Source organism: Staurois parvus, unplaced genomic scaffold (genome assembly GCF_062004578.1).
Source record: "Staurois parvus isolate SC_StPar_1 unplaced genomic scaffold, SC_StPar_1.0 ptg000230l, whole genome shotgun sequence".
Lineage (NCBI taxonomy): Eukaryota > Metazoa > Chordata > Amphibia > Anura > Ranidae > Staurois > Staurois parvus.
In genome coordinates, this window is record NW_028318026.1 from 2,509,515 (window position 1) to 2,536,260 (window position 26,746).

Consider the following 26,746-nt stretch of genomic DNA (forward strand, 5'->3'; position numbering starts at 1 on the left):
TAATATATTCAGAAAAAATGTGAAATGAAACTCCAGTTGTGTTGGGGGAAAAAACAATCCTTAATAGGTCCGTTACATGGCTCAGATTTCAGAAGTCTTTATTGCAGACTTACCTGCTTGTAATCTATAGGTGTTCAGAGGAGCGCTAAGTTGGAGTGTCTGTCTATTGCAGCCATAAGAACAGCATTGTAATAGGGATTTAATGGTTTCTCTGACATCCCCCTAGTCTTGTGATGCTCTTTGGTATTTCTCCAAAGATGAAATATTCCACGAACAGGGGCGGACTAAGCATTTGGAAACTCAGGCACTGTCCGAGGGCCCAGGGTCAGTAGGGGGCCCCATGAGATGCCCCTGGTACCTTTTTTCTTAGGACGTTTTGAGTTTGGGCCTCATGATCCCCTGTTGCCCGGGGGCCCCATGAGTTGTCAGTCCGCCCCTGTCCACGAAGGACATAATTCTAGGAAGTCTTGTCTACAAACAGAATGCAATTGTCATGAAAGGAACATTTGATCGATTTTTAAAGTGTGATTAGTCTAGAAAGCTCATTTTGAATAACATTCTAGCAAGATGATATGCAGTGCAGTTCTATATGTTGTACTCATTTGAACATGAACCAGATACTTCTCCAAACTCATGGAGAACCATTCTTCTCCTTGCCTTGGCTGACACATATCTATTTGGCTTTATGCCAAGCAATGGTGTGCGCTCGATGTTTCCTGTATCAAGAATATAACAAGGAATGGGCAATATCACTACTCAGTGGGACATCAGCCAAAATGAGACACAGACTGGGTAGGTGGTGCCTTTGGGACAAAAAGTGATGAATCTTTCCAATGGGGACACAGACAATCTTAACCATACTTATATTAGTAGGGTGAGATATGTGTTAAAACCTAGGTCAGCTCCCGGACTGTTGTCTGTGTCTCCTTGGTGGATATTATCCTCATTTGCTATTGCACCAGTTACCAGGACCGGAAGTGAAGGAATATCTTCTTGATGGAGACCCAAGCAGCAATACAAAGCTGCAATACAGTCCTGCCCTCATTTTTTCCAAAAACAAAGTTTTGATTTGAGTTCTGCGTTCAAACAAATTGAGATATTGCACAGAGACATGGTTGTGAGCTTTATAATTAAAGGACATTCGTGGTGAGACAATAAGGAGTATGTTATTGCTAACCTTTCCTTTTTGAAAATGCTAACTATCTGGCTGCCGAGGAGAGAGGACAGAAATGACTGGCTTTGGGCTCTCAGTAGTACAAAATGGTCAAAATCTAACCAGTGCCTGAAATGTCGCTGTGACATCAGCCGACAGCGGACTTTAGCCTGCTGTTGGCTGATTTGGGGTCATAGCAGAGCACAAGTAAGTGCATTCCTGTGACACACAAGTGAAGTAATCATGAAATGACTTTGGCCATACTTCTGTTTTGAAAGGCATGTCTACTGGTAATGGTTTGGGTCTTTCATAATATTTTGGAATGTGGTACTTTGATGTTTAGTGCTAGCCCTTAATGCCTTCTATTTTCTCTATATTCTATGGAGAAGAATGAAGAATCTTGTATAACATACCTATGTGCACTGAAGTTGGGGATGTTGATGACTGTGGGTCCTGGAAGTGGTTTGAGTTACACTGCGCGGTGGAAATCTTCATTCCGGCCAATACTGGAGACATTACTGCTTGTTTTGTGTACTGCAAAAATGAAAGCCGGAATGTAATTGGCAAGATCACATTGTTAATATGCAGTTTACTAAAGATGTGTTCCAGGATAACAGTTTCCAGATTCTGCAATGCTCCAGTGAAAAAACAAGGGCTGTATATCTTCATGTACATAAAAAATGGTTTCCTTCACTCTGTCCTTCTCACATGTGTGACTAATAAAGCCCAAATGGTTCAGACATTAACTGGAGCCTGTCTGTTGGCTGCTTTTTCTGCCTGGCTGCATGTGTCAGACATAGAATGATATAGGGGGATAGACACATTAACACTTTGCTCTGCTCAAATCTCTTGATGCTATAGGCCTGATGCAGATTTTTTTTTTCCTTTTAACCAAACATTTTGAATTACCTATAATTTGCGGCAGTCAACATACCACAACCCAGGATTTAACAGTCCATGCACTGCAACACACATTTTAACTATCAAAGCACCGCAATGCAGGCTTCCTCAACACCGCACACCATAACATATACATCAGTTCATTGTAGTGCAATAAAATATATGTTTATTTGGGGGTGCCAATCAAAATGTATGGCACTGCAATGTACAGGGAGCTGTTAACATGTTTTGCAGTAACAAAGGCAAGGCTTGCTTTATTGCAATGCAACTGTGTGAATCCGAACATAAAGTGTAAGTTCACATTTTCACAAAAATGAAAAGGTGAACAAACGCCCTACTCTCCCCAGTCCCTGCTGCACTTACGTCTGTGGGTGATTAGCTGACACTACCCACACAGTCGGTGCAGCAGTCTAGGGATTTAAAAGCAATGCTCTTCTTCCCTGTCCTTCATTATGGACGCTGGGGCGGATCAGAGTGATATGGATAGGTCAAAGTGATCACGTGATGGCACCTGACCAATTAGAATTGCTCTGATCTGACCCATGGGAAGAAGACCACAGCTTTTAAATCCTTAGACCACTGCACCAGTATGTGTGGGTAGTTACCGCTAATCATCCATGGAGACACGGGGGTAAGGAAGGAGTAGGGTGTTCACCTTTTTAATTTTTTTGTGATCTCTTCCTACCTCCAGTGTCCCAGGTTGTGGCCAGGCCCTTGGTGTCCTCACTTACAATGGAGGATTGCTGGTCTTGCATTGTACATGAAGACATCAGAGTGTGACAAACGGAGCATCAGAGATGCAGCTTTAGGAACAGGTTGCACAGAACCGAGGAAGCCTATGGGAGTGATTGATAAATAAAGTAAAACTGCGGTTTAATGGTGCCCTGGAAAAAGCAAGCATTCAACCTTTTAGTCCTCATGCACACTGGACGTTTTAATAACGCTGGTAACGTTAGCTGTGCAAAGTCATGTTAAAAATGTGACTTTTTCAGCTTTTTTTTTAGCATTATTCCATTAGAATTTAGCCATGTTTAGCAACGTTTTTCCACGTTTGTAGTTTTCAGCGGGTTTTTTTTTTTACCCTAAAAAAATTTTTCACGGTCAAAAAAAGTCCATAAACACCGGTTTGCAGTATTGTACTGCATTTTTCAGCGTTAGAGAGTTTTTACATCTAAAAAAACTCCTCTAGAAATCCACTAGTCCTGTGTTTTTTTTTTTTTTCCAGCCAAAAAACGTTGATTACAGTCTGAGTGCATGAACACAGGATAACTTGCTGGGGGGTTTACTTGCTGTAGAAAAAAACGTCAAAAGCCAAAAACAGCCGCTGTAAAAACGTCAAGTGTGCATGAGGACTTACAATGCAAGTGGAGCTCCACTGCAAGGATAGTTTCCAATTTTCCCTGCAGTTTTAAACAAAAAAAAAATGGAGAAATGCAGGGAGGAGAGACAGGCTGTAAATCTGCTAATATGATTGGAATATTATAATCCTGAATATCTGGACATCAGTCTTGAGCTGCTACAGCCATGATTAGGCCATGTTCACATGCTTGCTATACATTCTTGGCACCTGGCTAGTGCACCCCTGGTGCTTGCTGTAAAATGTCAGCTTCACCATGCGGTCAAAATATATGCAAACTTCAGCATACAGTATATCCAGCTTCAAGCTGCTATCATTTGTATTGACCAATGATGGCATCTGTGATGATGTTAGGATTTTTATTTACTATGCTGGAGTGGCCTCTGCATCAGCTAAACTGTCTCTGTCCCTGCTTTACTCGATTACCAATATTTGTACACAAAAACAAATTATACAGCGCTTCCTAGTATTTTTATAGTTTTTATTATATCCATTAATTCCAAACAGCCAGCTTTTGTAAATGTAACCTCTTACCTCTGTCTTTTCTTTAAACCACTTTCTTCCCAAGCCTACTTTGACACTTCTCTCCTACGTGTATTAATCTAATTTCTTTTTTGCTAGAAAACTACTACCCCCAAACATTATATGTTTTTAAGCAGAGGCCCTAGAGAACAAAATGGTTCATGTTGCATATTTTTTATGTGTCGCAATATTTGAGCAGTAGTTTTTCAAACGCATTTTTTTTGTAGGAAAAAAATACAATTTAATGAGTTTTAATGTTCAAAAACACAATATAATACCCAATTGGTTGGTAAAATATAAAAGATGATGTTATGCTGAGTAAATAGATACCTAATATGTCTCACGCTTTAAAATTGTGTACGCCCGTGGAACGGTGCCAAACTACGGTACCTTAAAATCTCCCTAGGCAAGGCTTTAAAAGACTTTACAGGTTACTAGTTTAGAGTTACAGGGGGTCCAGTGCTAGAATTATTGCTCTCGCTATACCATTCACAGCGATACCACATGTGTGGTGCAAACACTGTTAACGTATATGTGTTTGCCTTTGTGCGTGAGCATGGGGGGACAGGGGCATTTTCAATTTTTTTATTTAAATTGTTTTTATTTTTACATTGTTTCTTAAATTTTTTGCATTTTCACTTTTTTTGCTGTCACAAGCAGTGACATGTATTTTTTTGGAGAGATCAGGGGTCCATAAGACCCCAAATCCCTCTTCTGCCCTTACAAGCATCTGATCACACCAAGATCAGTGTGTTCAGATACTTTTGCCTATTTAAAATGGTAGTTTTTACATTCGGAAACCCAGAAGTGACCTTCCAAGTGAAACCACTGACTGCAATTCTGATTTCCCCAGAGGGTTGGGCAACACAGGAAATATACCCACATGGAAGAAAAATATATTTGAAATATATTTTAAAAATATTCTTCCCAAATACATTGACATATATTTGACATGCTACAATTTTGGCCATATTCAATATACACCGTGTTCCAAATTATTATGCAAATTATATTTTTCCCATTTACCTAAATAATTGATGTAAATAATGGTCAGCATAATTCTCATGTTATCAACTATTAAGAGTACAATTCACATTTTATTGAACAAACCTCCTAATGATAACAGTATTTTTGTTAAATATAAAACACTTACAATGCACGGTTCCAAATTATTACGCACAGTAAGTTTCAAAACACTTTATAGGTTGTAAAGAGCTGAAAATTGTCATTTGTTGTGTTTGCAGCATATTTACTGAAATCAAAAGCTATTTCAATCAAACTTTTAACAACATTTTAACTTTTTAAATATTTTAACAGGTCATGTTACATTGTAACATAGGACCCTTCTTTGATAGCAGCTTCACAAGTCTTGCATCCATTGAACTTGTGAGTTTTTGGACAGTTTCTGCTTGAATTTGTTTGCAAGATGTCAGAATAGCCTCCCAGAGCTGCTGTTTGGATGTAAACTGACTCCCATCCTCATAGATCTTTTGCTTGAGGATGCTCCAAAGGTTCTCAATAGGATTGAGGTCAGGGGAGGATGGAGGCCACACCATGACTTTCTCTCCTTTTATCCCCATAGCAGCCATTGATGCAGAGGTATTCTTTGCAGCATGAGATGGTGCATTGTCATGCATGAAGATGATTTTATTATGGAAAGCATAGTTCTTCCTTCTGTACCAGGGAAGAAAGTGGTCAGTCATAAACTCCACATACTTTGCAGAGGTCATCTTTACACCTTCAGGGACCCTAAAGGTGCCGACCAGCTTTGTTCCCATGATTCCGGCCCAAAACATGACTCCACCACCGCCTTGGTGACATCACAGCCTTGTTCGAACAGGGTGGCCGTCCACCAACCATCCACTACTCCATCCATCTGGACCATCCAGGGTTGCACGGCACTCATCAGTGAACAGGACTGCTTGAAAATTAGTCTTCATGTATTTTTCTGCCCAATGCAGCCGTTTCTGCTTGTGAGCATTGGTTATTGGTGACCGAATAGAAGGTTTATGCACAGTTGCAAGACTCTGGAGAACTCTACACCTTGATGTCCGTGGGACTCCAGAGGCACCAGCAGCTTCAAATATCTGTTTGCTGCTATGTAATGGTATTTTAACAGCTGCTCTCTTGATCCGATGCATGGATCTGGCAGAAATCTTCCTCAATGTGCCTTTATCTGCACGAACCCGTCTGTGCTCTGAATCAGCCACAAATCTCTTAATAGTGCGATGATCACACTTAAGTTTTCATGAAATATCTAATGTTTTCATACCTTGTCCAAGGCATTGAACTATTTCACTCTTTTCGGCAGCAGAGAGATCCTTTTTCTTCCCCATATTGCTTGAAAATAGTGCTCTGCTTAATAATGTGGAACACCGTCCTTTAGTAGTTTTTCCTTACATTGGGCTCACCTGCCAATCTAATTATCACAGGTATCCGAGATTGTTTTCAGTGATCAAAAGAGCCCTGACACACAATGCAATCCATGAGTTAAACTGAAAAACAAAATATTTAATCTTTGTGACACTTAAATAAAATTTGCATATTAATTTGCAACGCGGTGTGTGTGTATGTATGTATGTATGTATGTATGTATGTGTATGTGTGTGTGTGTATATATATATATATATATCTCTCATGTTGAAATGCGTTTTTATTACAAAGTATATGAAAAATATTTTTAAAAATACATTTCAAATATACTGTATGTCTTTTAAAAATACAAATCTACATTGTTGGAATGCAGTTACAAATATATGTAAAATTTATGTTAATTACTTTTTATATGTTAAAAAAAAATCTATTTCTTCCTTATGGGTAGGAAGGCAGCGCCCCTAGCCCCCCCCCCCCCCCCCTTCGCTGCCTGTAAAAGCAATCCAGTGGCTGCTTAGCTGCTAGAAATCGCTGATAAGAAACATACCCGGATGATGCCTGGAGCTGCAGGCATCAGCCCGATACAACCACTGCAGCTCAAGGACATCCATGCATTGTTTACATTTAGCTTGGGGTGAGAAGTGGGGTGAGAATGAGGAAGGCATCTGCTCCACATTCTGTTTCATCTTTAAAAAAAAACCTTTACAGTTTTAAACAAAAACATTAAGCCAATTCCCTGCAACACATAAAGTATTATACTCACGTCTCCAGTGGCTCGTGTCTCCTATTTTCCCTCCATTGCAGCCTCCTGGAGGATGGTGCCATAGCACATGGCTTTAGGGCTCCATGTACACTGCAGCTGATAAACTCACGTTTAGGAGCTGTTCAGCGGTTTTTTTTCAGCAGCCGCTGAATTCACCCCAATATTCTTCTATGTGTCCATGTACATATCGTTTACAGGCAGTTGAGTTTACGGTCGTTTTTTTTAACGCAGACAGCAGTAGATTTTATCAGCATTTCAAACGCAAACCGCTTGCAAACACATGTAAATGCAGCTAACCGCATTTATAGGCATTTGCTTTTTGACATTTTTTTTTTGTTAACTTTTCCGTTTCCAGATGCTGTCCAGAGCCTTTTTTCATCATGAAAAATGCATGCAAAGTGTTTTCCCAGTACTCAAATGGACCTGGAACACCATACTTTGAGGTTTTGCATGAAAAAAAGTGTTAGACACTGCTGCAATAATTTCTGCATAGAAATGAGCTGGAAAACATCCAAACACCACAAAAGAAAAAGACAGCTAATCTCGACAAATACTTCTGTCTCTGCTTCTGCTCTATTTCTCTCAAAATGTCTGAAATAGTTAATTTTTTACTGTTTTTCAGTGCATTCTGGGCATTTTGGAAGGTCTCCTGAGGTTATCCTAAAAAAACGCTTCTAAACGCAAATGCTCATAAACGCGGTATGCAAACGCGGCTAAATGGACATTTTTTAATCTACGTTTTCCAGCAGTCAGTTTCCATCATTCAGAAGTGTCCCGTGTACATGGGGCCTTAATACAGACAGACAGTCTAAATGTAAACCATGCACAGACGTCCTTGAGTTGCAGTGGTTGTACCGTGATGATGCCTGCAGCTACAGGCATGTAGATATGTTTGCAGCCAGTGATTTTCTCAAAACTCTTGGAACTGACAAATGCTGAAGAGACTGATGAAGGCTGGAGGACTGGAACTAAGAGGCAATAGGGGTTCTATGGGCTTCTGGAGAGGTGTGTGTCATTCCTCTACTGCAGAGAACTAACTTTCTGATATTGTTACACGTGACTGATCACTTTTTATTTCTGTACCTGCCAAGGATGTGTCCTACACGTTAAGGGTTAAAATGAGCTCATGGTTGCAATAAAACCCCCAAAGTACTTTGCTCTAAGCTGGCTGTGATTGGGTCTAGTACTTATCTGGTGCCGCTATAAAGAGTGCCTGTTATGCCTTCTCACTGTCATGTAAAGGCTTGTCAGCACTATTTTCATAGTAATACAATGAAGTGTAAATAAAATGTTCAATTTTTTTTAATTTATTTTAATTCTATAGGACCTCCAGAAACAAGTATGTAAACACATACGTACCAAGGACACACATGGGTAAATACTGATTGTGTAACACATGTTGCATACTACAATGGTTGCCAGAATGAGAGGAATAGCTGTGTGGAGTATAATGGAAAGTGGATAGCAATATAAATAAAAGAAATTAAATAAAGTTTTCAATTCATTTGAGTTAGTCTGGCAGGTGGCTAGCATATTCAGGAGGATTAGTTCAAAATGGCAATCTACATATTTCTTTCCTGTAAAGTTTGGTTTAATTTGTAATAGCTGGCATCCTGGTGATGAGACTGAATATGTAAATGATCAATTTCATACCCTTTCATTTTCATAAAAAAAAAAAAGAAAAGATAAGATGTCTTTTGTGGCAGATGGATGCTCGGGGCATCTATACAACAGCCATTTGGTGGATGTCATCTCGTATCTGGTAATTAGCCTCCAACAATTAGAAATTAGGTGGTTACAGTGAGGTTTAAAATAAATTAAGACAGTAAAAGATTCATTAACAAATCTAGTTTGAATGCAGTTTCTTCTCACATGACCATACAGAATAAGGCACCATAACACAATGATCAAAAAAAAAAAAAAAGTTTTTTTATTTTAGTCATAAACAGCTACACCTGTTAAAAAAATGTGTGCCCCAGACAAATGTTTATAACAAATCTGTGCAGTAATATAGGGTAGTGCCTGTGTTTGGACACATTAATAAAGGCAAGCTTGTCTTTAATTTTTAAACATAGTTTGGAAATATTGATGTTGTCAATTTTCTGCACATAGACACCTTACAATAAACAGTTGAGTGGCATGGCAGGTCCATAAAAATTTTTTTAAAAAAATGTATATATATATCTCAGTGGGTAAAATAATTATTTGATCCCCTGCAGATTTTGTAAATTTGCCCACTTACAAAGAAAAGAATGGTTTGTAATTTTTTTTATCATAGGTATATTTTAAATGATAGAATATCAACCAAAAATCCAAAAAAGACACGATACAAATGTTATAAACTGGGTTGCAGTTCAGTGAGTAAAATAAGGATTTGATCCCCTACCAACCAACAATTCACAGATTACACAGATTAGTCCTGTCAATTTAACCACTTACGTGATTTTGCATTTCCAGGTAGGGGGTGCGCGCACCCTACCCACTCCGCTATTCACAGCCTCAGCTGTCAATCACCGGGTCCCGGCCAGTGATTACTCGCCGGCACCTGGTGATCGAGGAGCATTAACAAGGGAGGGAGATAACTGTAAGTAAACAATACAGTTCTCCCCTCTGTCAGCTCCTGTACACCGCTTTGCATAGCACAGCCATGCAAAACAGTGTGCTTACAGTGAAACACAGGCACAAAGCCCACAGTAAAACAGCACACAGTTAACCCTTTGATCTCCCCACATGTTAACCCCTTCCTGCCCAGTGCAGTGTCAGTGCTTTTTATTAGCATTGATTTTGTATTTTTTGGTTTTATTTATTCTAGTAATGGCAGCGATCAGTGACTTATAGTGTTTTGTGTTTCTTCCATTTGCGAATGATTGCACCAACTGTTGTCATATATCTATAAATGTTGCGCTCCTATTATCCAACTATATAAAGTGTGTGAAATATACTATTATATATGCAAACTGACAAAAAATTTTCAATATATCAATAAAGTGATCATAATAAAAAACAAAAATAAATCCGTTTATCCAAAAAAAGTCCAAATTTGTGATAAAGTGATTAAAACATAATACAGTGACTTTCTGTGAAACCTTCAGTGAAATTAAATGTGCGCTCAACTCCTTCTAAGCCTATTATACAGGCTTAATAAACTTTTGGTTCACATATCCTTGAACCTACTAGAATTGCTGCAGTATATGATGGATGTTGGGAACTTCTTGCAAACACCTTTCCCCTTTAAACTCTGTATATCCCTGCAGGGATTTCTCCCTCCTTCAGCAAGTTGGTGAGTTTGGGAGCAATTACAAAATGCAGGTGTGTGTAACTTGCAAGCCAAACAAAAAAACCTTAGAGATCACTAACAATTAACACATACTCCAACTGTGCAATTTAAACCATATATCTATAAATGTTGCGCTCCTATTATCCAACTATATAAAATGTGTGAAATATACTATTATATATACAAACTGACAAAAAATTTGCAATATATCAATGTGATCATAATAAAAAACAAAAAAATAAATCCATTATCCAAAAAAGTCCAAATTTGTGATAAAGTGATTAAAACATAATACAGTGACTTTCCGTGAATCCTTCAGTGAAAATAGATGTGCGCTCACCTCCTTCTAAGCCTATTATACAGGCTTAATAAGCTTTTGGTTCACATATCCTGGAACCTACTAGGATTGCTGCAGTATATGATGGATGTTGGGTACTTCTTGCAAACACCTTTCCCATTTAAACGCTGTATATCTCTGCAAGGATTTCTCCCTCCTTCAGCTGCTTTGAATCACTAGCACAATCCTCCTTATACGTTCCTCAGTGTGAAAGGAGACAATAGGAACATAGTGCTTTATCCTTAAAACAGACTTTATTTTATTCCACAAATCTTAATCAATGCACTCACATTGTTAAAATAAAAAAAAACGCTTTCAGTGTTCAGTGCCTGTATCAGCCGTTGGCATATGTACTTGCCGCTTGTTCTCTCTGAAACCGAGTGACTTCGTAGCCCCATCCCTAAGGTTTTTTTGTTTGGCTCGCAAGTTATACACACCTGTATTTTGTAATTGTTACCAACTGTTGTCACCTACTCACCAAGCTGCTTGGCGATAGTTTGGTAGCCCAGTCCAGCCTTGTGTAGGTCTACAATCTTGTCCCTGACATCCTTGGACAGCTCTTTGGTCTTTGCCATGGTGGAGAGTTTGGAATCTGATTGTTTGATTGCTCCTGTAGACAGGTGTCTTTTATACAGGTGACAAAATTAGATTAGCAGCACTCCCTTCAAGAGACTGCTTCTAATCTCAGCTTGTTACCTGTATGAAAGACACCTGGTAGCCAGAAATCCTACTGAATGATAGGGGATCAAATACTTATTTCCCTCATGAACATGCACATCAGTGCATAATTTGTTAGACATGCATTTCTTTTGCATTTTTGTTGCTATTCTCTCTGTGTTACAATACACCTACCATTCGATTTTTAGATACAAATCAATTAATTTACACATATGGGGATTTTTGTGTTTAGCAAAGGCGTGTAGCAGAATACATTTTGGCTTAAATTTATGGTGAATTTTTTTTTTTTTTTTTTTTAAATTTCCACTGGGCATGTTTTATAGCAAAAAGTCAAATATTTTTTTTTTTCTCAAAATTGTCGGTCTTTTTTTTTATAGCTCAAAAATTAAAACATGCACAGGCAATCAAATACCACTGAAAGAAAGCTCTATTCGTGGGAAAAAAGGACATACATTTCATTTGGGTGCAGCGTTGCATGACCGCGCAATTGTTAAAGTAACGCATCGCCGTAATGCAAAAAAATGGCCTGGTCAGGAAGGGGGGTAAATCCTCTGGAGGGTAAGTGGTTAAGAATGTGCTCCTAACAACTTGTTATATATATAAAAGACACCTGTCCACAGAATCTTTCTTGGGCACCACCATGGGCAAGACCAAAGAGCTGTCAAAGGACATCGGGGACAAGATTTATAGACCTGCACAAGGCTGGAATGGGCCATCAGCAAGAAGCTTGGTGAGAAGGAGACAACTGTTGGAGCAATTATTTGCAAATGGTAGAAATACAAAATGACCATCAATCACCCTTGGTCTGGAGCTCCATTGCAAGATTTCGCCTCATGGGGTAAGGATGAAAAGTGAGGGATTAGCCCAGAATTACACGGGAGGAGCTTGTAAATGATCTTAAGGCAGTTGGGAGTCACCAGACAAACCATTGGTAACACAATGCACTACCATGGATTGAAATCCTGCAGTGCCTGCAAGGTCCCCCTCCTCAAGAAGGCACATGTACAGGCCAGTCTGATGTTTGCCAGTGAACATCTACATTTTTCAGAGAAGCATTGAGAGAAAGTGCTTTGGTCAGATGAGAGCAAAATTGAGCTCTTTGGCATTAACAACTCGCCGTGTTTGGAATGAGAAAAGTGCTGACTATGACCCTAAGAATACCATCCCTACAGTCAAGCATAGAGGTGGAAACATTATACTTTGGGTCTCTTTCTCTGCTAAAGGTACAGGCCGGCTTTGACACATTGATGGGCCAATGGACAAGACCATGTATTGTAAAATCCTGGATAAGAACCTTCTTCCCTCAGCCCTGAAGATGGGTTATGGATGGTGTAGCAATCGTACCCACATAGATGGACGCGGTCCAACCATTTTGCTCCAATCTCCATCTTGGCAAAGGATAATCCATCTTATACAAACATACCGTTCCTCATTCCCCTCCCTCTCTGAGATCCACAGTGACATGTGGTCGGTGTGTTGGAAGTGTCACAGGCAGGCCAGAGCACAGCAGGTAGCTCCGAGCTATAAAACCCCTCTGAGCTGGGTGCCGGGCGGTCTAAGAAACTGCAATCTGGCACCTCGTAAAAGGATAACCCAAGCCTTTCCCTGAGTTCAAAGACATTCCAGGGGAGTCATAAACTAGATACCACTTTTAAAATCCATTTTCCCCCTATGTCTCATATCTTGGAATATGAGAGACTTGCGTAAAAACCAGGCATATCTTCAGATTGCTCACGAGAAGACAAACCGTTTGATATGTCAACCTCCTTGGCTGGAATATACAGGAAAGCAGAAAATTACATCTCTTGAACCATTCAAGTATGTCTTTAATATTTCATATCTAACCCTTCCGCAGATGCGTCTGCATATTAATCTATCCGTGGGTGGAATGTTACTTGTGCCTAGGAAAAGTTATGAGCCAAAATATAAGCTAAGAGAAATTTTGGTTCTAGCTTCGGTCTCCGCCTAGACACCCCTCCCCATATGAGGCATTGGTCCTTGGCTTCAGAGACACCCCCTGCTGGGGGACTACAAAATAGGCTGTCAGGCCTAAGAGTGGAAGTTGAAGAAATATCAATTTTAACATCAGAACTAACTTGGGAGACGGTGCCCTTTTGCTCTAAAACTTGATCTGCTTAACCCAAGACTTTTGGCAAGTACTCTACCTCTCTAAACTTCTTTCTGTTACCTTTTTGTTGTGTTATTGCTTTCTGTATTTATATGTATATTGGTTACATCTTTTTTCTGTAAATATTTTTATTGCACCCTTTTGACCTTTTAGTAATAAATCTTTCTTTCTGGAAGCGTTGAACTGTTTCTAAAGCTCCTTAATGCAACTTACGAATTCCTGCCGCTGAAGGGCGCTACTATGTGTGTTTAACGCTCTGTATAACCTGTCTGTGGTGATAGTGGTATACAGACGATTATCTAATCATCCTAGTGTTAATTGCTGATATTGCCGAGTTTCCTCTATCTCTGTACAAAAAGGAGGTGGTGGCAGTGTGAAGGGTTAATTGCGTAGCTAACCTGACCCAGTAACAATCGCACTCAGGCTGCCGGTACATTGATTTGTGGTCCATTAGCTGGAAAATTGTTGTGCAGGGTGCAGCTGAGCATGGCATTGTTACGCAACGTGACATCGCGGTTTTAGATTGGCTAGTCCTTCGGTCACGAGTTTGGTGAGAAGGGCTGGGGTCTGACGCGCGATTGTCACAGATGGGTCTTCCAGCGTGACAGTGACCCAAAACATACCGCCAAGGCAACAAAGGAGAGGCTCAAGAAGAAGCATATTAAGGTCATGGAGTGGCCTAGCCAGTCTCCAGACCTTAATCCTATAGAAAATGTATGGAGGGAGCTGAAACTTCTATTTGCCACGTGACAGCCAAGAAACATTAAGGATTTAGAGATCTGTAAAGAACAGTGGACCAAAATCAGTGCGAACCTGGTAACCAACTACAAGAAACGTCTTAACTGTGTGCTTGTCAACAAGGGTCTCTCCACCAAGTACTAAGTCATGTTTTACTTGGGGATCAAATACTTATTTTACTCACTGAACTACAACTCAATTTTTAACATTGTATCGTGTTTTTTTTCGGTTGCTATTCTGTCTATCGTTTAAAATACACCTATGATAAAAAATTATAGACCCTTCATTTCTTTGCAAGTGGGCAAACTTACAAAATCTGCAGGGGATCAAATCATTTTTTTTTCCTGATTGGGGTTATTGCAAAACAAATATTGCAATATGGCCATTAGAACCACTTCCAAATGTCCAGGTCAGTATGACATTCAATATGTCCAGTATATTCCTCTGCTTTAAGCTCATAGTCTTTTCAGCAACAAAAGTCTCATGTGTTAATGAATAGCTAGCCACTGATTGTAGCAGTTCATTCATAAAGTGACCCCTCCACCACTACTGCTGAGACCCGCTGCTTTACTGACATGGATCCTCCCGGTGTGAGCCGTAACTAAATTGTGTCCCCTACAAAGCCCGGTTCCCCCCCATGGCCATTCATGGTTACTATTTCTCTCTTTATGAATGGGCAGAAATTGTCAGTGTGTAAGTGCAGCTGTGGCTCCAAAGGAAAATGAGATTAATGACCTATGTGTCCTTAAATCTGCTCAGATCCCCGATTGTTCGCTAAGGCTTCATGTACACAAGCAGCTCCTAAACTCGAGTTTAGGAGCTTTTGGCATTTTTTTTGCCAAAGCTCCTAAACTCAACTCCATAAAACCCTATGTGTCCATGTACACATAGGCTTTTAACAGAGTTTAGGAGCTGCCGCATTGAGGTGAGGTTAACCTCTAGGCACCAGCCGACCGCAAATGTGCACCCTCCTGGCGTCTGGGCCTAGACGCGGAATGGTCGCACATTTGCTTTCTATTAAAAAAAAAACGTGCTGAGAGCGTGCCCCCTGCTCGCTCCCAGCACACACGTTTTGGTACTCACGGAAAGGTCCCGATCTCCTATTTCGATCGGGAACTTTCCCGATTATGTGACCACCATGACAGTGACTCACAGCGGTCACATGACCCTAAAACCCTGCCCTGCCTTCCGGCTTCTGGAACCCTTAAAGGGCCAGCAGGTGCGGGGTTAAACCTCCCTCTCCTGAACGCGGACGAATTGTGTTGAAGATAAAAACGTTTTGACCACAGTTTTGCCGCGATTTGCGTTTTTCCCGTGGTCAGGGTAGGCTCGTGTACATGGAGCCCAACACCCACAATATTATAAATAAATACAATTTTGATAAATTAAAAAAAAAAAAGAAACTATTCCCTAATAACGTCTGTGCAATGCAGGAATACACACGCCATTGCCCACCCACCCTGCTGCCGCCTATATGCCTACTGATTAAACATTCACCCTCTCTAAACACACACAAATCACATATACCTAAAGTACACATGTGCACTGAACTACACACATTATAATCAAATTTTGCACTGTGTTGCACCAACACATTACGGGCCTGTTCACACTAGTGGGCAGACATTATGGTGCATGTAATGCATGTGCTGCCCTGCGTTGTGCACATATGCTGCAGTACATTGTTACAAAACATTGCAGCACTTATTTTTAAGGAACTTTCTTGGGGTCCACTAGGTCACCAGAACCAGTGACCCCATTGGAAGTTTTCCCATCTAATTACTTTTCTGAGGACAACCTAAAATTTGGGATTTTCTTTTACTTTCACTTACGATGATGATGGTAAACAGGACAAATGGAAAGGAATTGGGAGAGGACGAATTTCCCTAACAGAGGCACAGACAGCAATAAAAACTCATAAAAACTAATCCCTCTCCACTCAAGCCAAAACTGAGGAAAAAAAATAGCTTTTAGTTATACGTTAATTCAATTCTATGCATAGCAACACATTGTGACAGGTTGCCACGCATTGTAACGTGCTGCATTGTGATACGATGTATGCTTGGATCATTTTATCCCAACACACAGCCCACACATGGCACTGCGAATCTGACATTACCACAACAAATAAGTTGATTATTTGCAGTTTTGTGTATCTATGATGTTTCTATGTGTAGTTTGTAATTAAGTACATATTTGTGGGCAGCCGGATTTTCTCATTACATTTAAAGGATTTGTTTAAAGGATAAGTTAACCTTTCATAACATGTTACACCCATATTCAGGGTGTAACGTTATGATCAGATGGCCCCCGATCCCCTGCTTTGACAGCTACCAGGGGATCTTCTCCGCCCTTGCTAGCCGTCAAATAAAAAAAAAAAACCATGGCCGTGTGGGGCTCCACCTGCCCAGCCGAATCACTTATTCACTGTGTTGTGTGAATGAGAAACTAAAAGTCCCAACAGCTTTAGCGGCTGTCGGCTTGTAGTTCTCACTGAACTACGGCACTGGGGAGCACCATGGTACTTCATTGAGTCTTCCTGTCAGTATATCTGTTTGCCCATACATCCCATACGGGCAAGATATATACTGACAGGTCTGCAGGAGACCTGCATGGCACCAGTGATCTACTGATTGATGGTGCAATGCTTTTAAAGGCTCCTGCAACAAAAAATAATAAATTCACTTTTTTTTTTACCTGCAAAAAATGTGAATGTATTATTTTTTGTATAAAGGTGAACTTGCCCTTTAACACTGGTACACATAATTGTGTTTTGCTACTGCTCTCTTTTGATGCAATGCTCAAACTACACTTACTGAAAACACTTAAGTTTTTGAGAGATTCTACAAAGTCCTCCAGTAATTTAAATATTGTTTAGAAAAGTTAAAGTTGTTGTAGACCCTTCCATATACCCAGTGAAGTGACTGGCCTCTGGTGATACAAAGAAATGAAACAAATCCTCCTACATACGTTGTACCTGTTTATCTTCAATACTCTCTCCTCTACAGCCATTAAAAATCCAGAATTTACACAGTTTTCTAACTGTGCAGAAAGTAGGGAGTGGGGAGCTGAAGCTACACTTCAGGATTCTTTCCTAAATGCAGAAAATATAACTGGATACTAATATTTATAGGTAACGTTGATCCAGGGAATATTCAATTGCCTCTTAGGGGATCAGGAAGGATTTTTTTCCCCCCACTGGGACAAATTGGATAATGCTTTATTTTTATTTTTTTTTCTTTGCCTTCTTGTGGGTAAAGGGTTGTGGATATGGAGGTGTATGTGTGGTGTTTGGGGTTTTTTTTTTTCTTTGTGGGTTGAACTGGATGGACTTGTGTTTCAAGACTAAGTATACAAAGCTCAGCGAGGAGAGCTCTGAGATCTGATTTTTAGGGAGGGACACACACTCCCTTCACACAGCACACAGGAACAGAGCTGAGGCTGTCAATCACAGCTGGATTTAAAGAAAAAAAAGAGCCAAGCACCAGGTCTGCCTGCAATATTCACCTTAAATAAAACTTCTTTAGACTGACAGCCACAGTTTTACCTCCACCTCCCCTGAATTGTAATAATACAGCCAAACTGGACTGTGACATATTTCATGTCCACAATGCTTTGCGGCATTTTTAACTTGGGGTGCAGAATTTGTCACCGCCTGTCAAACATGTCTATTACGTTCAGTGGGGCTGCACTGCAACTGTGAGCCAAACAGCAATTTTACATTGCAGGACTGTGTTGAGACTGCAATCCAAGCATTTGTCTTGTGGTTGTGATGCAGCTCCATTAATCACAAGGGCCAAGTTTGACATGCAACGCCACCTGTCAAATTCTGCAGAAAAGCAAAGCATCTAAGCCACAGCATGTGTTGGGCTGTAGTGTTAGAATTTGGGTGGGTGGCCAAGACATGGCTCAGCCACATGTTTTTACCGCCGCCTGTGTGAAAGAGCCCTAACAGGTAACCATAATGATTTTAATTATTGCCCTTAGAAATAAGATAGGCTTACTATTTGTAACAGAGTTTGCATTTCATGGTCCATAACTATAGAAGCAATTTAATGTCTGCTATGTTGTGGAATCCATCAAAACAGAAATAACTGCTGGAGACAGGCTCTATTTCTTTCTACAGGCCTAAATCTTAATGGAAATGGTTTTATTTCCAGGCAAAAAAAGAGAAGTAAATAGTTTCACACTGTGCATAATCATTGCTGAGTTGTGTACTATATCCGGCATTCTCCTTTACATATTTGTCCTAATTAGCCAATGCTGCATTTTGAAGATCTGCCATCTTCTTTGGTTAAAATTTTTCTGTGTCACAAAATGTAAAAATGATTTCAGCAGACTATCGCCTAAATCCCTATTGTCTGCTTTCCACTCCGGCTGATGTTAATGTCATGTGAATTGCTGTCAGTGTAAAGGACGGTCAGGCTTATGATTTATTCATCCCAATGGAAAGGCCACAATAAAACTTCACCACTGAGGACATTCCAGTGAATATTATCTTCTTAGGATTGGAAGTAAATGGTGCTCATAAGTACATAATAAACAGGAATGCTAGCCTATGTTAAAAAGGGGTCAGAATCTTTACCAAGTAATTACAGACCTGTTAGTTTAACTTCTATAGTTGGGAAAATACTGGAGAGTTTAATAAAAGACCACATAGATGAGTTCTTGCTGGAAAAAAATATTTGAAGCAACAGACAGCATGGATTCATGAAAGACAGAAGTTGTCAAACAAATCTGATTTCTTTTTATGAGGAGGTAAGCAAAACCTTGGACAGAGGGGTGGCGGTGGACGTGGTATACTTGGATTTTGCAAAAGCGTTTGACACAGTTCCCCACACACGGCTAATGTGTAAGGTAAAGTCTACGGGCTTGGAAAAATCTGTATGTAAATGGATAGAAAACTGGCTAAAAGATTGTATTCAAAGAGTAGTGGTTAATGATTCATACTCTGAATGGTCTAGGGTTGTCAGTGGTGTACCCCAAGGTTCAGTGTTGGGACCCTTACTTTTTAATATATTTATAAACGATATAGGGTCTGAGATTAAAAATCCCATTTCAGTCTTTGCAGCTGTCACCAAGCTGTGCAGTGGAATAACGTCCTAACAGGATGTCTTCAACTTACAAGCTGACCTCAATGCACTGTGTAATTGGGCAACTATGTGGCAAATGAGGTTTAATGTTGATAAATGTAAGGTGATGCACTTGGGGGCTAAGAATATGCATGCATCATACATACTAGGGGGGTAAAACTGGGGTAATCAATGGTGGAGAAGGATCTGGGAGTTCTGGTAGATCACAAAGCTTAAAAATGGCATGCAATGCCAAGCTGCAGTTTCTAAAGAGAGCAAAAGCCTCTCTTGTATTAAGAGGTATAGACTCCAGAGAGAGAGATATCATATTACCCCGGTACAAATCATTAGGAACACCTCATCTGGAATATGCAGTTCAGTTTTGGGCACCAATTCACAAAAAGAACATTGGGGAACTGGAGAAAGTACAGAGCAGGGCAACCAAACTGATAAGAGGCATGGAGGAGCTCAGCTATGAGGAAAGATTAGAGGAACTGAATTTATTCTCTCTTGAGAAGAGGAGATTAAGGGGGGATATGATCAACATGTATAAATACATCAGTGGTTCATATAGTGAACTCCATGTAGAGCTATTCACCCTGAGGTCATCAGAGGACAAGGGGCACTCTGTCTGGAGGAAAATAAATGTAATCTCCAGACACAGGTTTCTTCACAGTGAGAGCTGTGAAAATGTGGAACAGACTCCCTCAAGAGTTGGGCTGCTTGAAGTTCTGCTTTTGTCATAAACCTGTAAATTACAGTGCCTTGAAAAAGGATTCATACCCCTTGAAATTTTTCACTTTTTGTCATGTTACAACCACAAATGTAAATGTATTTTATTGAGATTTTATGTGATAGACCAACACAAAGTGGCATATCACTGTGAAGTATAAAGAAAATGATAAATGGTTTTCAACATTTTTTACAAATCTGTGAAAATTATGAAGTGCATTTGTATTCAGCCCCCTGGAGTCAATACTTTGTAGAACCACCTTTTGCTGCAATTACAGCTGCAAGTCTTTTTGGGGATATCTCTACCAGCTTTGCCATCTAGAGAAGGACATTTTTGCAAGATAGCTCAAGCTCTGTCAGATTGGATGGAGAGCGTCTATGAACAGCAATGTTCAAGTCTTGCCACAGATTCTCAATTGGATTTAGGTCTGGACTTTGACAGGGCCATTCTAACAAAATGGATATGCTTTGATCTAAACCATTCCATTGTAGATCTGGCTGCATGTTTAGGGTTGTTTTTCTGCTGGAAGATGAACCTCCACCCCAGTCTCAAGTCTTTTGCAGACTGTAACATGTTTTCTTCTAAGATTGACCTATATTTGGCTCCATCCATCTTCCCATCAACTCTGACTAGCTTCCCTGTCCTTGCTGAAGAAAAGCATCCCCACAACATGATGCTGCCACCATGTTTCAAAGTGGGGATGGTGTGTTCAGGGTGATGTGCAGTGTTCATTTTCCGCCATACATAGCATTTTTCTTTTAGGCCAAAAAGCTCAATTTTGGTCTCATCTGACCAGAGCACCTTCTTCCACATGTTTGCTGTGCCCCCCACATGGCTTCTCGCAAATTGCAAATGAGATTTCGTATGGCTTTCTTTCAACAATGACTTTCTTCTTGCCACTCTTCCATAAAGACCAGATTTGTGGAGTGCACGATTAATAGTTGTCCTGTGGACAGATTCTACCACCTGAGCTGTGGATCTCTGCAGCTCCTCCAGAGTTACCATGGGTCTCTTGGCTGCTTCTCTGATTAATGTTCTCCTTGCCTGGCCTGTCCGTTTAGGTGGACGGCCATGTCTTGGTAGGTTTGCAGTTGTGCCATGCTCCTTTTTTTTTTTTTTTTTTCGGATGATGAATTAAACAGTGCTCCGTGAGATTTTCATAGTTTGGGATATTTTTTTATAACCTAATCCTGCTTTAAACTTCTCCACAACTTTATCCCTGATCTGTCTGGTGTGATCCTTTGGCCTTCATGATGCTGTTTGTTCACTAATGTTCTCTAAAAAAATGTCTGAGGGCTTCACAGAACAACTGTATTTATACTGAGATTAAATTACACACAAGTGGACTCTATTTACTAATTAGGTGACTTCTGAAGGCAGTTGGTTCCACTAGATTTTAGTTAGGGGTATCAGAGTAGAGGGGGCTGAAAACAAATGCATGTCATGCTTTTCAGATATTTTTTAAAAATGTTGAAAACCATTTATCATTTTCCTTCCACTTTACAATTATGTCCCACTTTGTGTTGGTCTATCACATACAATCCCAATAAAATATTTACGTTTTTGGTTGTAACATGACAAAATGTATAAAATATCAAGGGGTATGAATACTTTTTCAAGGCACTGTATCACATTGCTGCATGTTACCCAATTCCATACAGTCTACATCGTGTGTTCTGTAACCAGTTACTGCTGAAGCTGTTAATTTAGGTATGTCAATGCTATCTGTAATGAGCAGATATAGCTGGTCCCAAGATCATATAACATTGCAAAATATATGGAAGGATTTATTTTTAATATGCATTGATAATTTTTGTAAAAAAAAATGATAGAGATATATATATATATCTACTTGCCAACAGCCCTAAGTCTATATACTGTGGGGCGGCGGCTGTATTGCATTTCTACGTAGGGGGCTCATGCCAGCCACCCCAGCTGTGCTGTCATTCACCACAGCACAAGCTGGTCAGCGGATCCTGGCTAATGATTTAAGGTTGGGACCCACTAATCAGTCAAGTGACTGACAGACAAGAGCCTTGTGTTGGTAAACAAAACAGGGCTCTCTGAGTGTAGTGATGTGGCTGTTTTTTTCTTCCCTACAAAGCAGGGAGTAAAAAACAGTCACATTGTTTGTTTATTAAAAGCAGCACATAATGCACAATTTACACATTGATAGGCACAATATATAAACCCTTTTGATTGCCCCTAGATGTTAACCCCTTCCCAGCCAGTGTCATTAGTACAGTGAGTGTCTAGTAATAGCACTGATCACTGTATTAGTGTAACTGGTGATGTCAGTGTCAGCCAGTTCCCACAAAGTGCTCGTGTCAAATTGCCCACAGCACAATTACAGTCCCACTATAAGTTGCTGATTACCACCATTACTAGTATTAAGAAAAAATTTCAGTGTATATATACCATAGTTTGTAGATGCTATAACTTTAATGCAAACCAATTAATATATGCTTATTGGGATTTTTTACCAAAGACATTTTTTTTTTCTTTTTTTTTTCTTATTTTTATTTGATATGTTTTATAGCAGAAAATTATTTTTTTTTTCAAAATGTTCGGCCTTTTTTCATTTATATAATGAAAAACCAGTAATGACCATGTACCATCAAAAGAAAAGCTCTGTGTGAAAAAATTTATATAAATTTCATTTGGGTACAATGCTGCATAACTGCACAATTGCCAGTTAAAGTAGCAAAATGCCTAATAGAAAAAAAGGCCTGGTCATGAAGGTCGTCCAGAGCTTAGGCGGATATATAATCCTCTTGCAGCCAATACCTAGGCCTGAGCACTGTCTCATGTCCTAGTTAATGACATCACTGCCATCATTAGCTGAGAAAGGAGAGAAAAAGGAGCAATGGCAAAATGGGTATAAATGGGGTTGGGATTTCCAGAGACTGTGTCACTTTGCATGGTGACAGTGGCTCTTTAAGGTCTTGTTCTTAAACCACCAACCACACATACTCCAGCACAACTAATTTGGCTCCTCGTGCTGCATCTCTCTCATACACTCTGGCCCTGCTGTACTGGGACTGCAAGGGTCTGATACCATGTCAAACTCGGGTACTTACACTTCTTGCATATAAAAAGTACATTTAGGGTCCATACACAGAAAAAAAGCTCATATACAGACATTTAAGAACATTTTAGTGTCCTTTTTTTTCTGCCAGAAAACGCCTCTCAAAAACACAAACCAGAAGGGTTTTTTTTCTGCCTCTAAACACTGAGCTTAAAATATGCCTTTAAACGTCCTAATGTGTATCTACACATAGGATAACATTGAGCTACTTCTACAGGCAAAACCAAAGCATTTTTTAAAGTGTTTGTTACTAAACCCACAACAGTAAAATCAGTCTGTATATGCAGTAAAGCATGCTTGTTATACTCAATGTGGAACCTAAGGAGTTAATCCCCTGTATTGTGTAAAAATGCTGTTTGATCCGGACTTTTCTAATCCGCCTCTTCTACCAGTGTCTCCATCTTATCTCTTGATAAGACACATTGTGTGGAGACACTCTGCACTGCTCAGTTTGGTGTGTATTGCTAGAGGGTTTTTTTTTTTTTTATATTGGGAGAGTGCAAGTGATCATCACAGGGCCAATCAGCACTGTCTAGACAGAGGTCAGGAGTTCTGCATCCCCCTAGAGCAGAAAGAAAACTCCTCCTATAAGCTTTACCAGTGCTCTGCTGACCACTGATAGAAGTCACAATACTGATCTAACCGCTGATGAGAAAAGGAATTTAGCAGTTTATATTACTAAAATTGCATTTCCATGTTGTGTGTACTGTGGGAGACCAGATATAGTGAATGCAGAGTCCAGGGTTTAGTAACACTTTAAGCCAATGTGCATGGACCATCATTAATGAAAACAAAGCCACATTCAATTGTGTCTTTTTATATCCAGCTGGAAGTCGGCTTTAACAACAATCTTATCTCTTTTACAGGTATATATAAGAAAACATTGAACAGACAACTCATTCCTTTTTAAGGATTAGAATAGCTAGTACAGATCTCAGTTCTGCTGAAAGCTTCTTGCCATTGATTAGGAAGAAAGGATGTACCAGATAGTCACTTGGCTCTGTTCATAACCTTTGGGAACAGTATATTGCAATATGCTGGTTCCGAAACGCACATATAGCAAACATTTGATGTTTGACAGCCCTCCAAATCGGGAAGCTACAGAATGTTGCTAGACGTGCAGATCATTAAAGGTCGTATTATCTACAGTTTCTATCAACAGAGTCTGCTAATAGACTATTTTCTGACTTTTGTTACTGCACCAGCCTCTAATTAGATCTGCAATGTTATGAATGTGATTACCGGGTAGCATTAGGGCTTATTATATATCATTAAGCTTTGTTGTTGCTCTGAGTTGATGTTTACAGCAAACTTTGGCTGTCAGTTTTCACAGAATAATTCTTCTCTGCAGCTGAATTACCTCCTCCGTACACAGCCATTGCCAGCCCAGATGCCAGTGGAGTTCCCGTAATAAATTGCCGTGTGTGCCAGTCTCTTATTAATTTGGATGGAAAGCTTCATCAGCATGTCGTGAAGTGCACAGTCTGCAATGAGGCCACGGTAAACAGAATATTTCATATAATGATCTAACTCAAAGTATATGGGAATACTTGGGGAATTGCTTTCTCTGGTTGTGAAATTATTGACTGGAATATTGAACATAATTTGTAAATCTAGGACCCAGTAAGTGTGAGTATTAACTAACCTTGGCTAAAACTTACATTAAATCAAAGAAATCAAACTGAAAGAGAGAGAGAGAGGCTACTCCTAATAGAAGCTGGAGGTACGCTAAGGCTACATTAACACTAGCTTTGTCAGCAGGCGTTTGGATTGAAATTTCTGCACATGGCAGCACACAATGCTGTTCACACTGAAGCGTTAGCGCCGCGGCAAAACTGACGCCTCATGTTGAGTCAAGAGTTGAAACCTTCCATTCAAGTCTATGGTGCCGCTCCTCAAACACCTGGCAGGCATTTGCGACGCGTTTGCGGAGCGTTAATATCATTTAACTTCATTATAGGCATTTGTGGTGCGGTTTTAATGCTTGGTAAACGCGTATCAACTGCCTCAAATCCGCGCATAGGGCGTTTGGGGAGCGTTAAAAACGCTTCCCAAACGCCTGTCAAATGCTATAGGGGTGTATGACAAGAGTTAGAAATAAAGTCAAGTGTGAACGAGCCCTTAGATGCACTTTTCATATAAAGATACCATCGCTATAGATCTGTAGCAGTGAATTTATAAATATGGTGTGCAAAGTTTGAGAACGTTTTCAAAGCTGACACAAGCTATTTCTTGCTATTGGCGAGTGCAGGTTGTTTATGCAGCTGCAAAATTAAAGTGGCACTATGGGTAATATTACTGATATGAGGCAGTCAGTCATAGAATCCTTTTTTAACATGGATTAATTACCTGTTGATCCTGCCAGTAGATCCATTGTTTTACCATTTCTTTCTTAGGAAGGTGACATTGTTTATTGCCCTACACCAGTGCTTCTCAATTATTTTCTGTCATGCCCCCCCTAGGAAGAAGAAAACATTTTGCGCCCCCCCGCGCGACTGTAAATAGTATCATTTGTCTATAAAATTGTTATAAGTAGGAATAGTGCCCCATCATTGGTGTCAGTGGGAGGAATAGTGCCCCATCATTGGTGTCAGTGGGAGGAATAATGCCCCATCGTTGGTGTCAGTGGGAGGAATAGTGCCCCATCGTTGGTGTCAGTGGGAGGAATAGTGCCCCATCGTTGGTGTCAGTGGGAGGAATAATGCCCCATCATTAGTATCAGTGACACCAATGATGCGGCACTATTCCTCCCACTGACACCAATGACACTTGCTGACCCCTGTTGCAGTATGGTGCTGCTGCAGCCAGCATATGTGGTTGCAGCAGCACCTCTGCACTGCACACTTACCGGCTTTTCCCTCACTCGATTTTCGTGGGTCCGCTCGGCTCCGCCTCCTCGCCCATGATTGGCCGCCTGTGTACCTTTCCTGAGCTACAGTTCTGGCGGCCAATCACCGGTGAGGAGGCGGAGCCGAGCGGCAGGAGTGAGGGAGTGGCCGGAGTGACGGAATGAGCAGCGCTTCCTGGATGGATCATCGTGGGAGCCAGGTAAGAGACAGCAGCCCTCTGCCCACCCCTGTACGCGCCCCCCTTGACGGAGCCTCGCGCCCCCCCCTGGAAGCACTGCCCTACACTGACGTCAGCAGTCATTTCACCTTTGAAACAGAGCAGTCTAAGGCTCCATGTGCACTGCAGCTGATAAAATCACGTTTAGGAGCTTTTCTGCATTTTTTTTTCAGCAGCCCCTGAACTCTCCCTAATGTTTTCCTATGTGTCCATGTACACTATGTCGTTTTACAGGCCGTTCAGTTTACAGTAATTTCTTTGAACGCACCAAATATGCGTTCAGGAGTAGATTTTATCTGCGTTTCAAATGCCAAATGCTTGTAAACGCGGCTAACCGTGTTTATAAGCGCTTGCATTTGGAAAGTTTTTTTTTAACTCTTCCATTTCTAGATGCTGTCCAGAGCCTTTTTTTCCATCATGAAAAATACATGCAAAGCATTTTCCCGGTACTCAAATGGACCTGGTACACCATACTTTGAGGTTTCGCATGAAAGAAAATGTTAGACACTGCTGCAATAATTTCTGCACAGAAATGAGCTGGAACACATCCAAACACCACAA

The 26,746-nt window shown here is 40.3% G+C and overlaps 1 protein-coding gene across 1 annotated transcript in view; it reads left to right on the forward strand.

The window, feature by feature from the left end:
* PIP4P2 (phosphatidylinositol-4,5-bisphosphate 4-phosphatase 2) overlaps window positions 1-26,746 on the forward strand; it is a 76,579-nt gene that overhangs the window by 17,927 nt on the left and 31,906 nt on the right. The window contains exon 2 of the mRNA XM_089679685.1: window positions 24,471-24,619. Within this exon, the coding sequence (XP_089535811.1) occupies window positions 24,471-24,619 (149 nt within the window). The remainder of the gene's footprint in view (window positions 1-24,470; window positions 24,620-26,746) is intronic.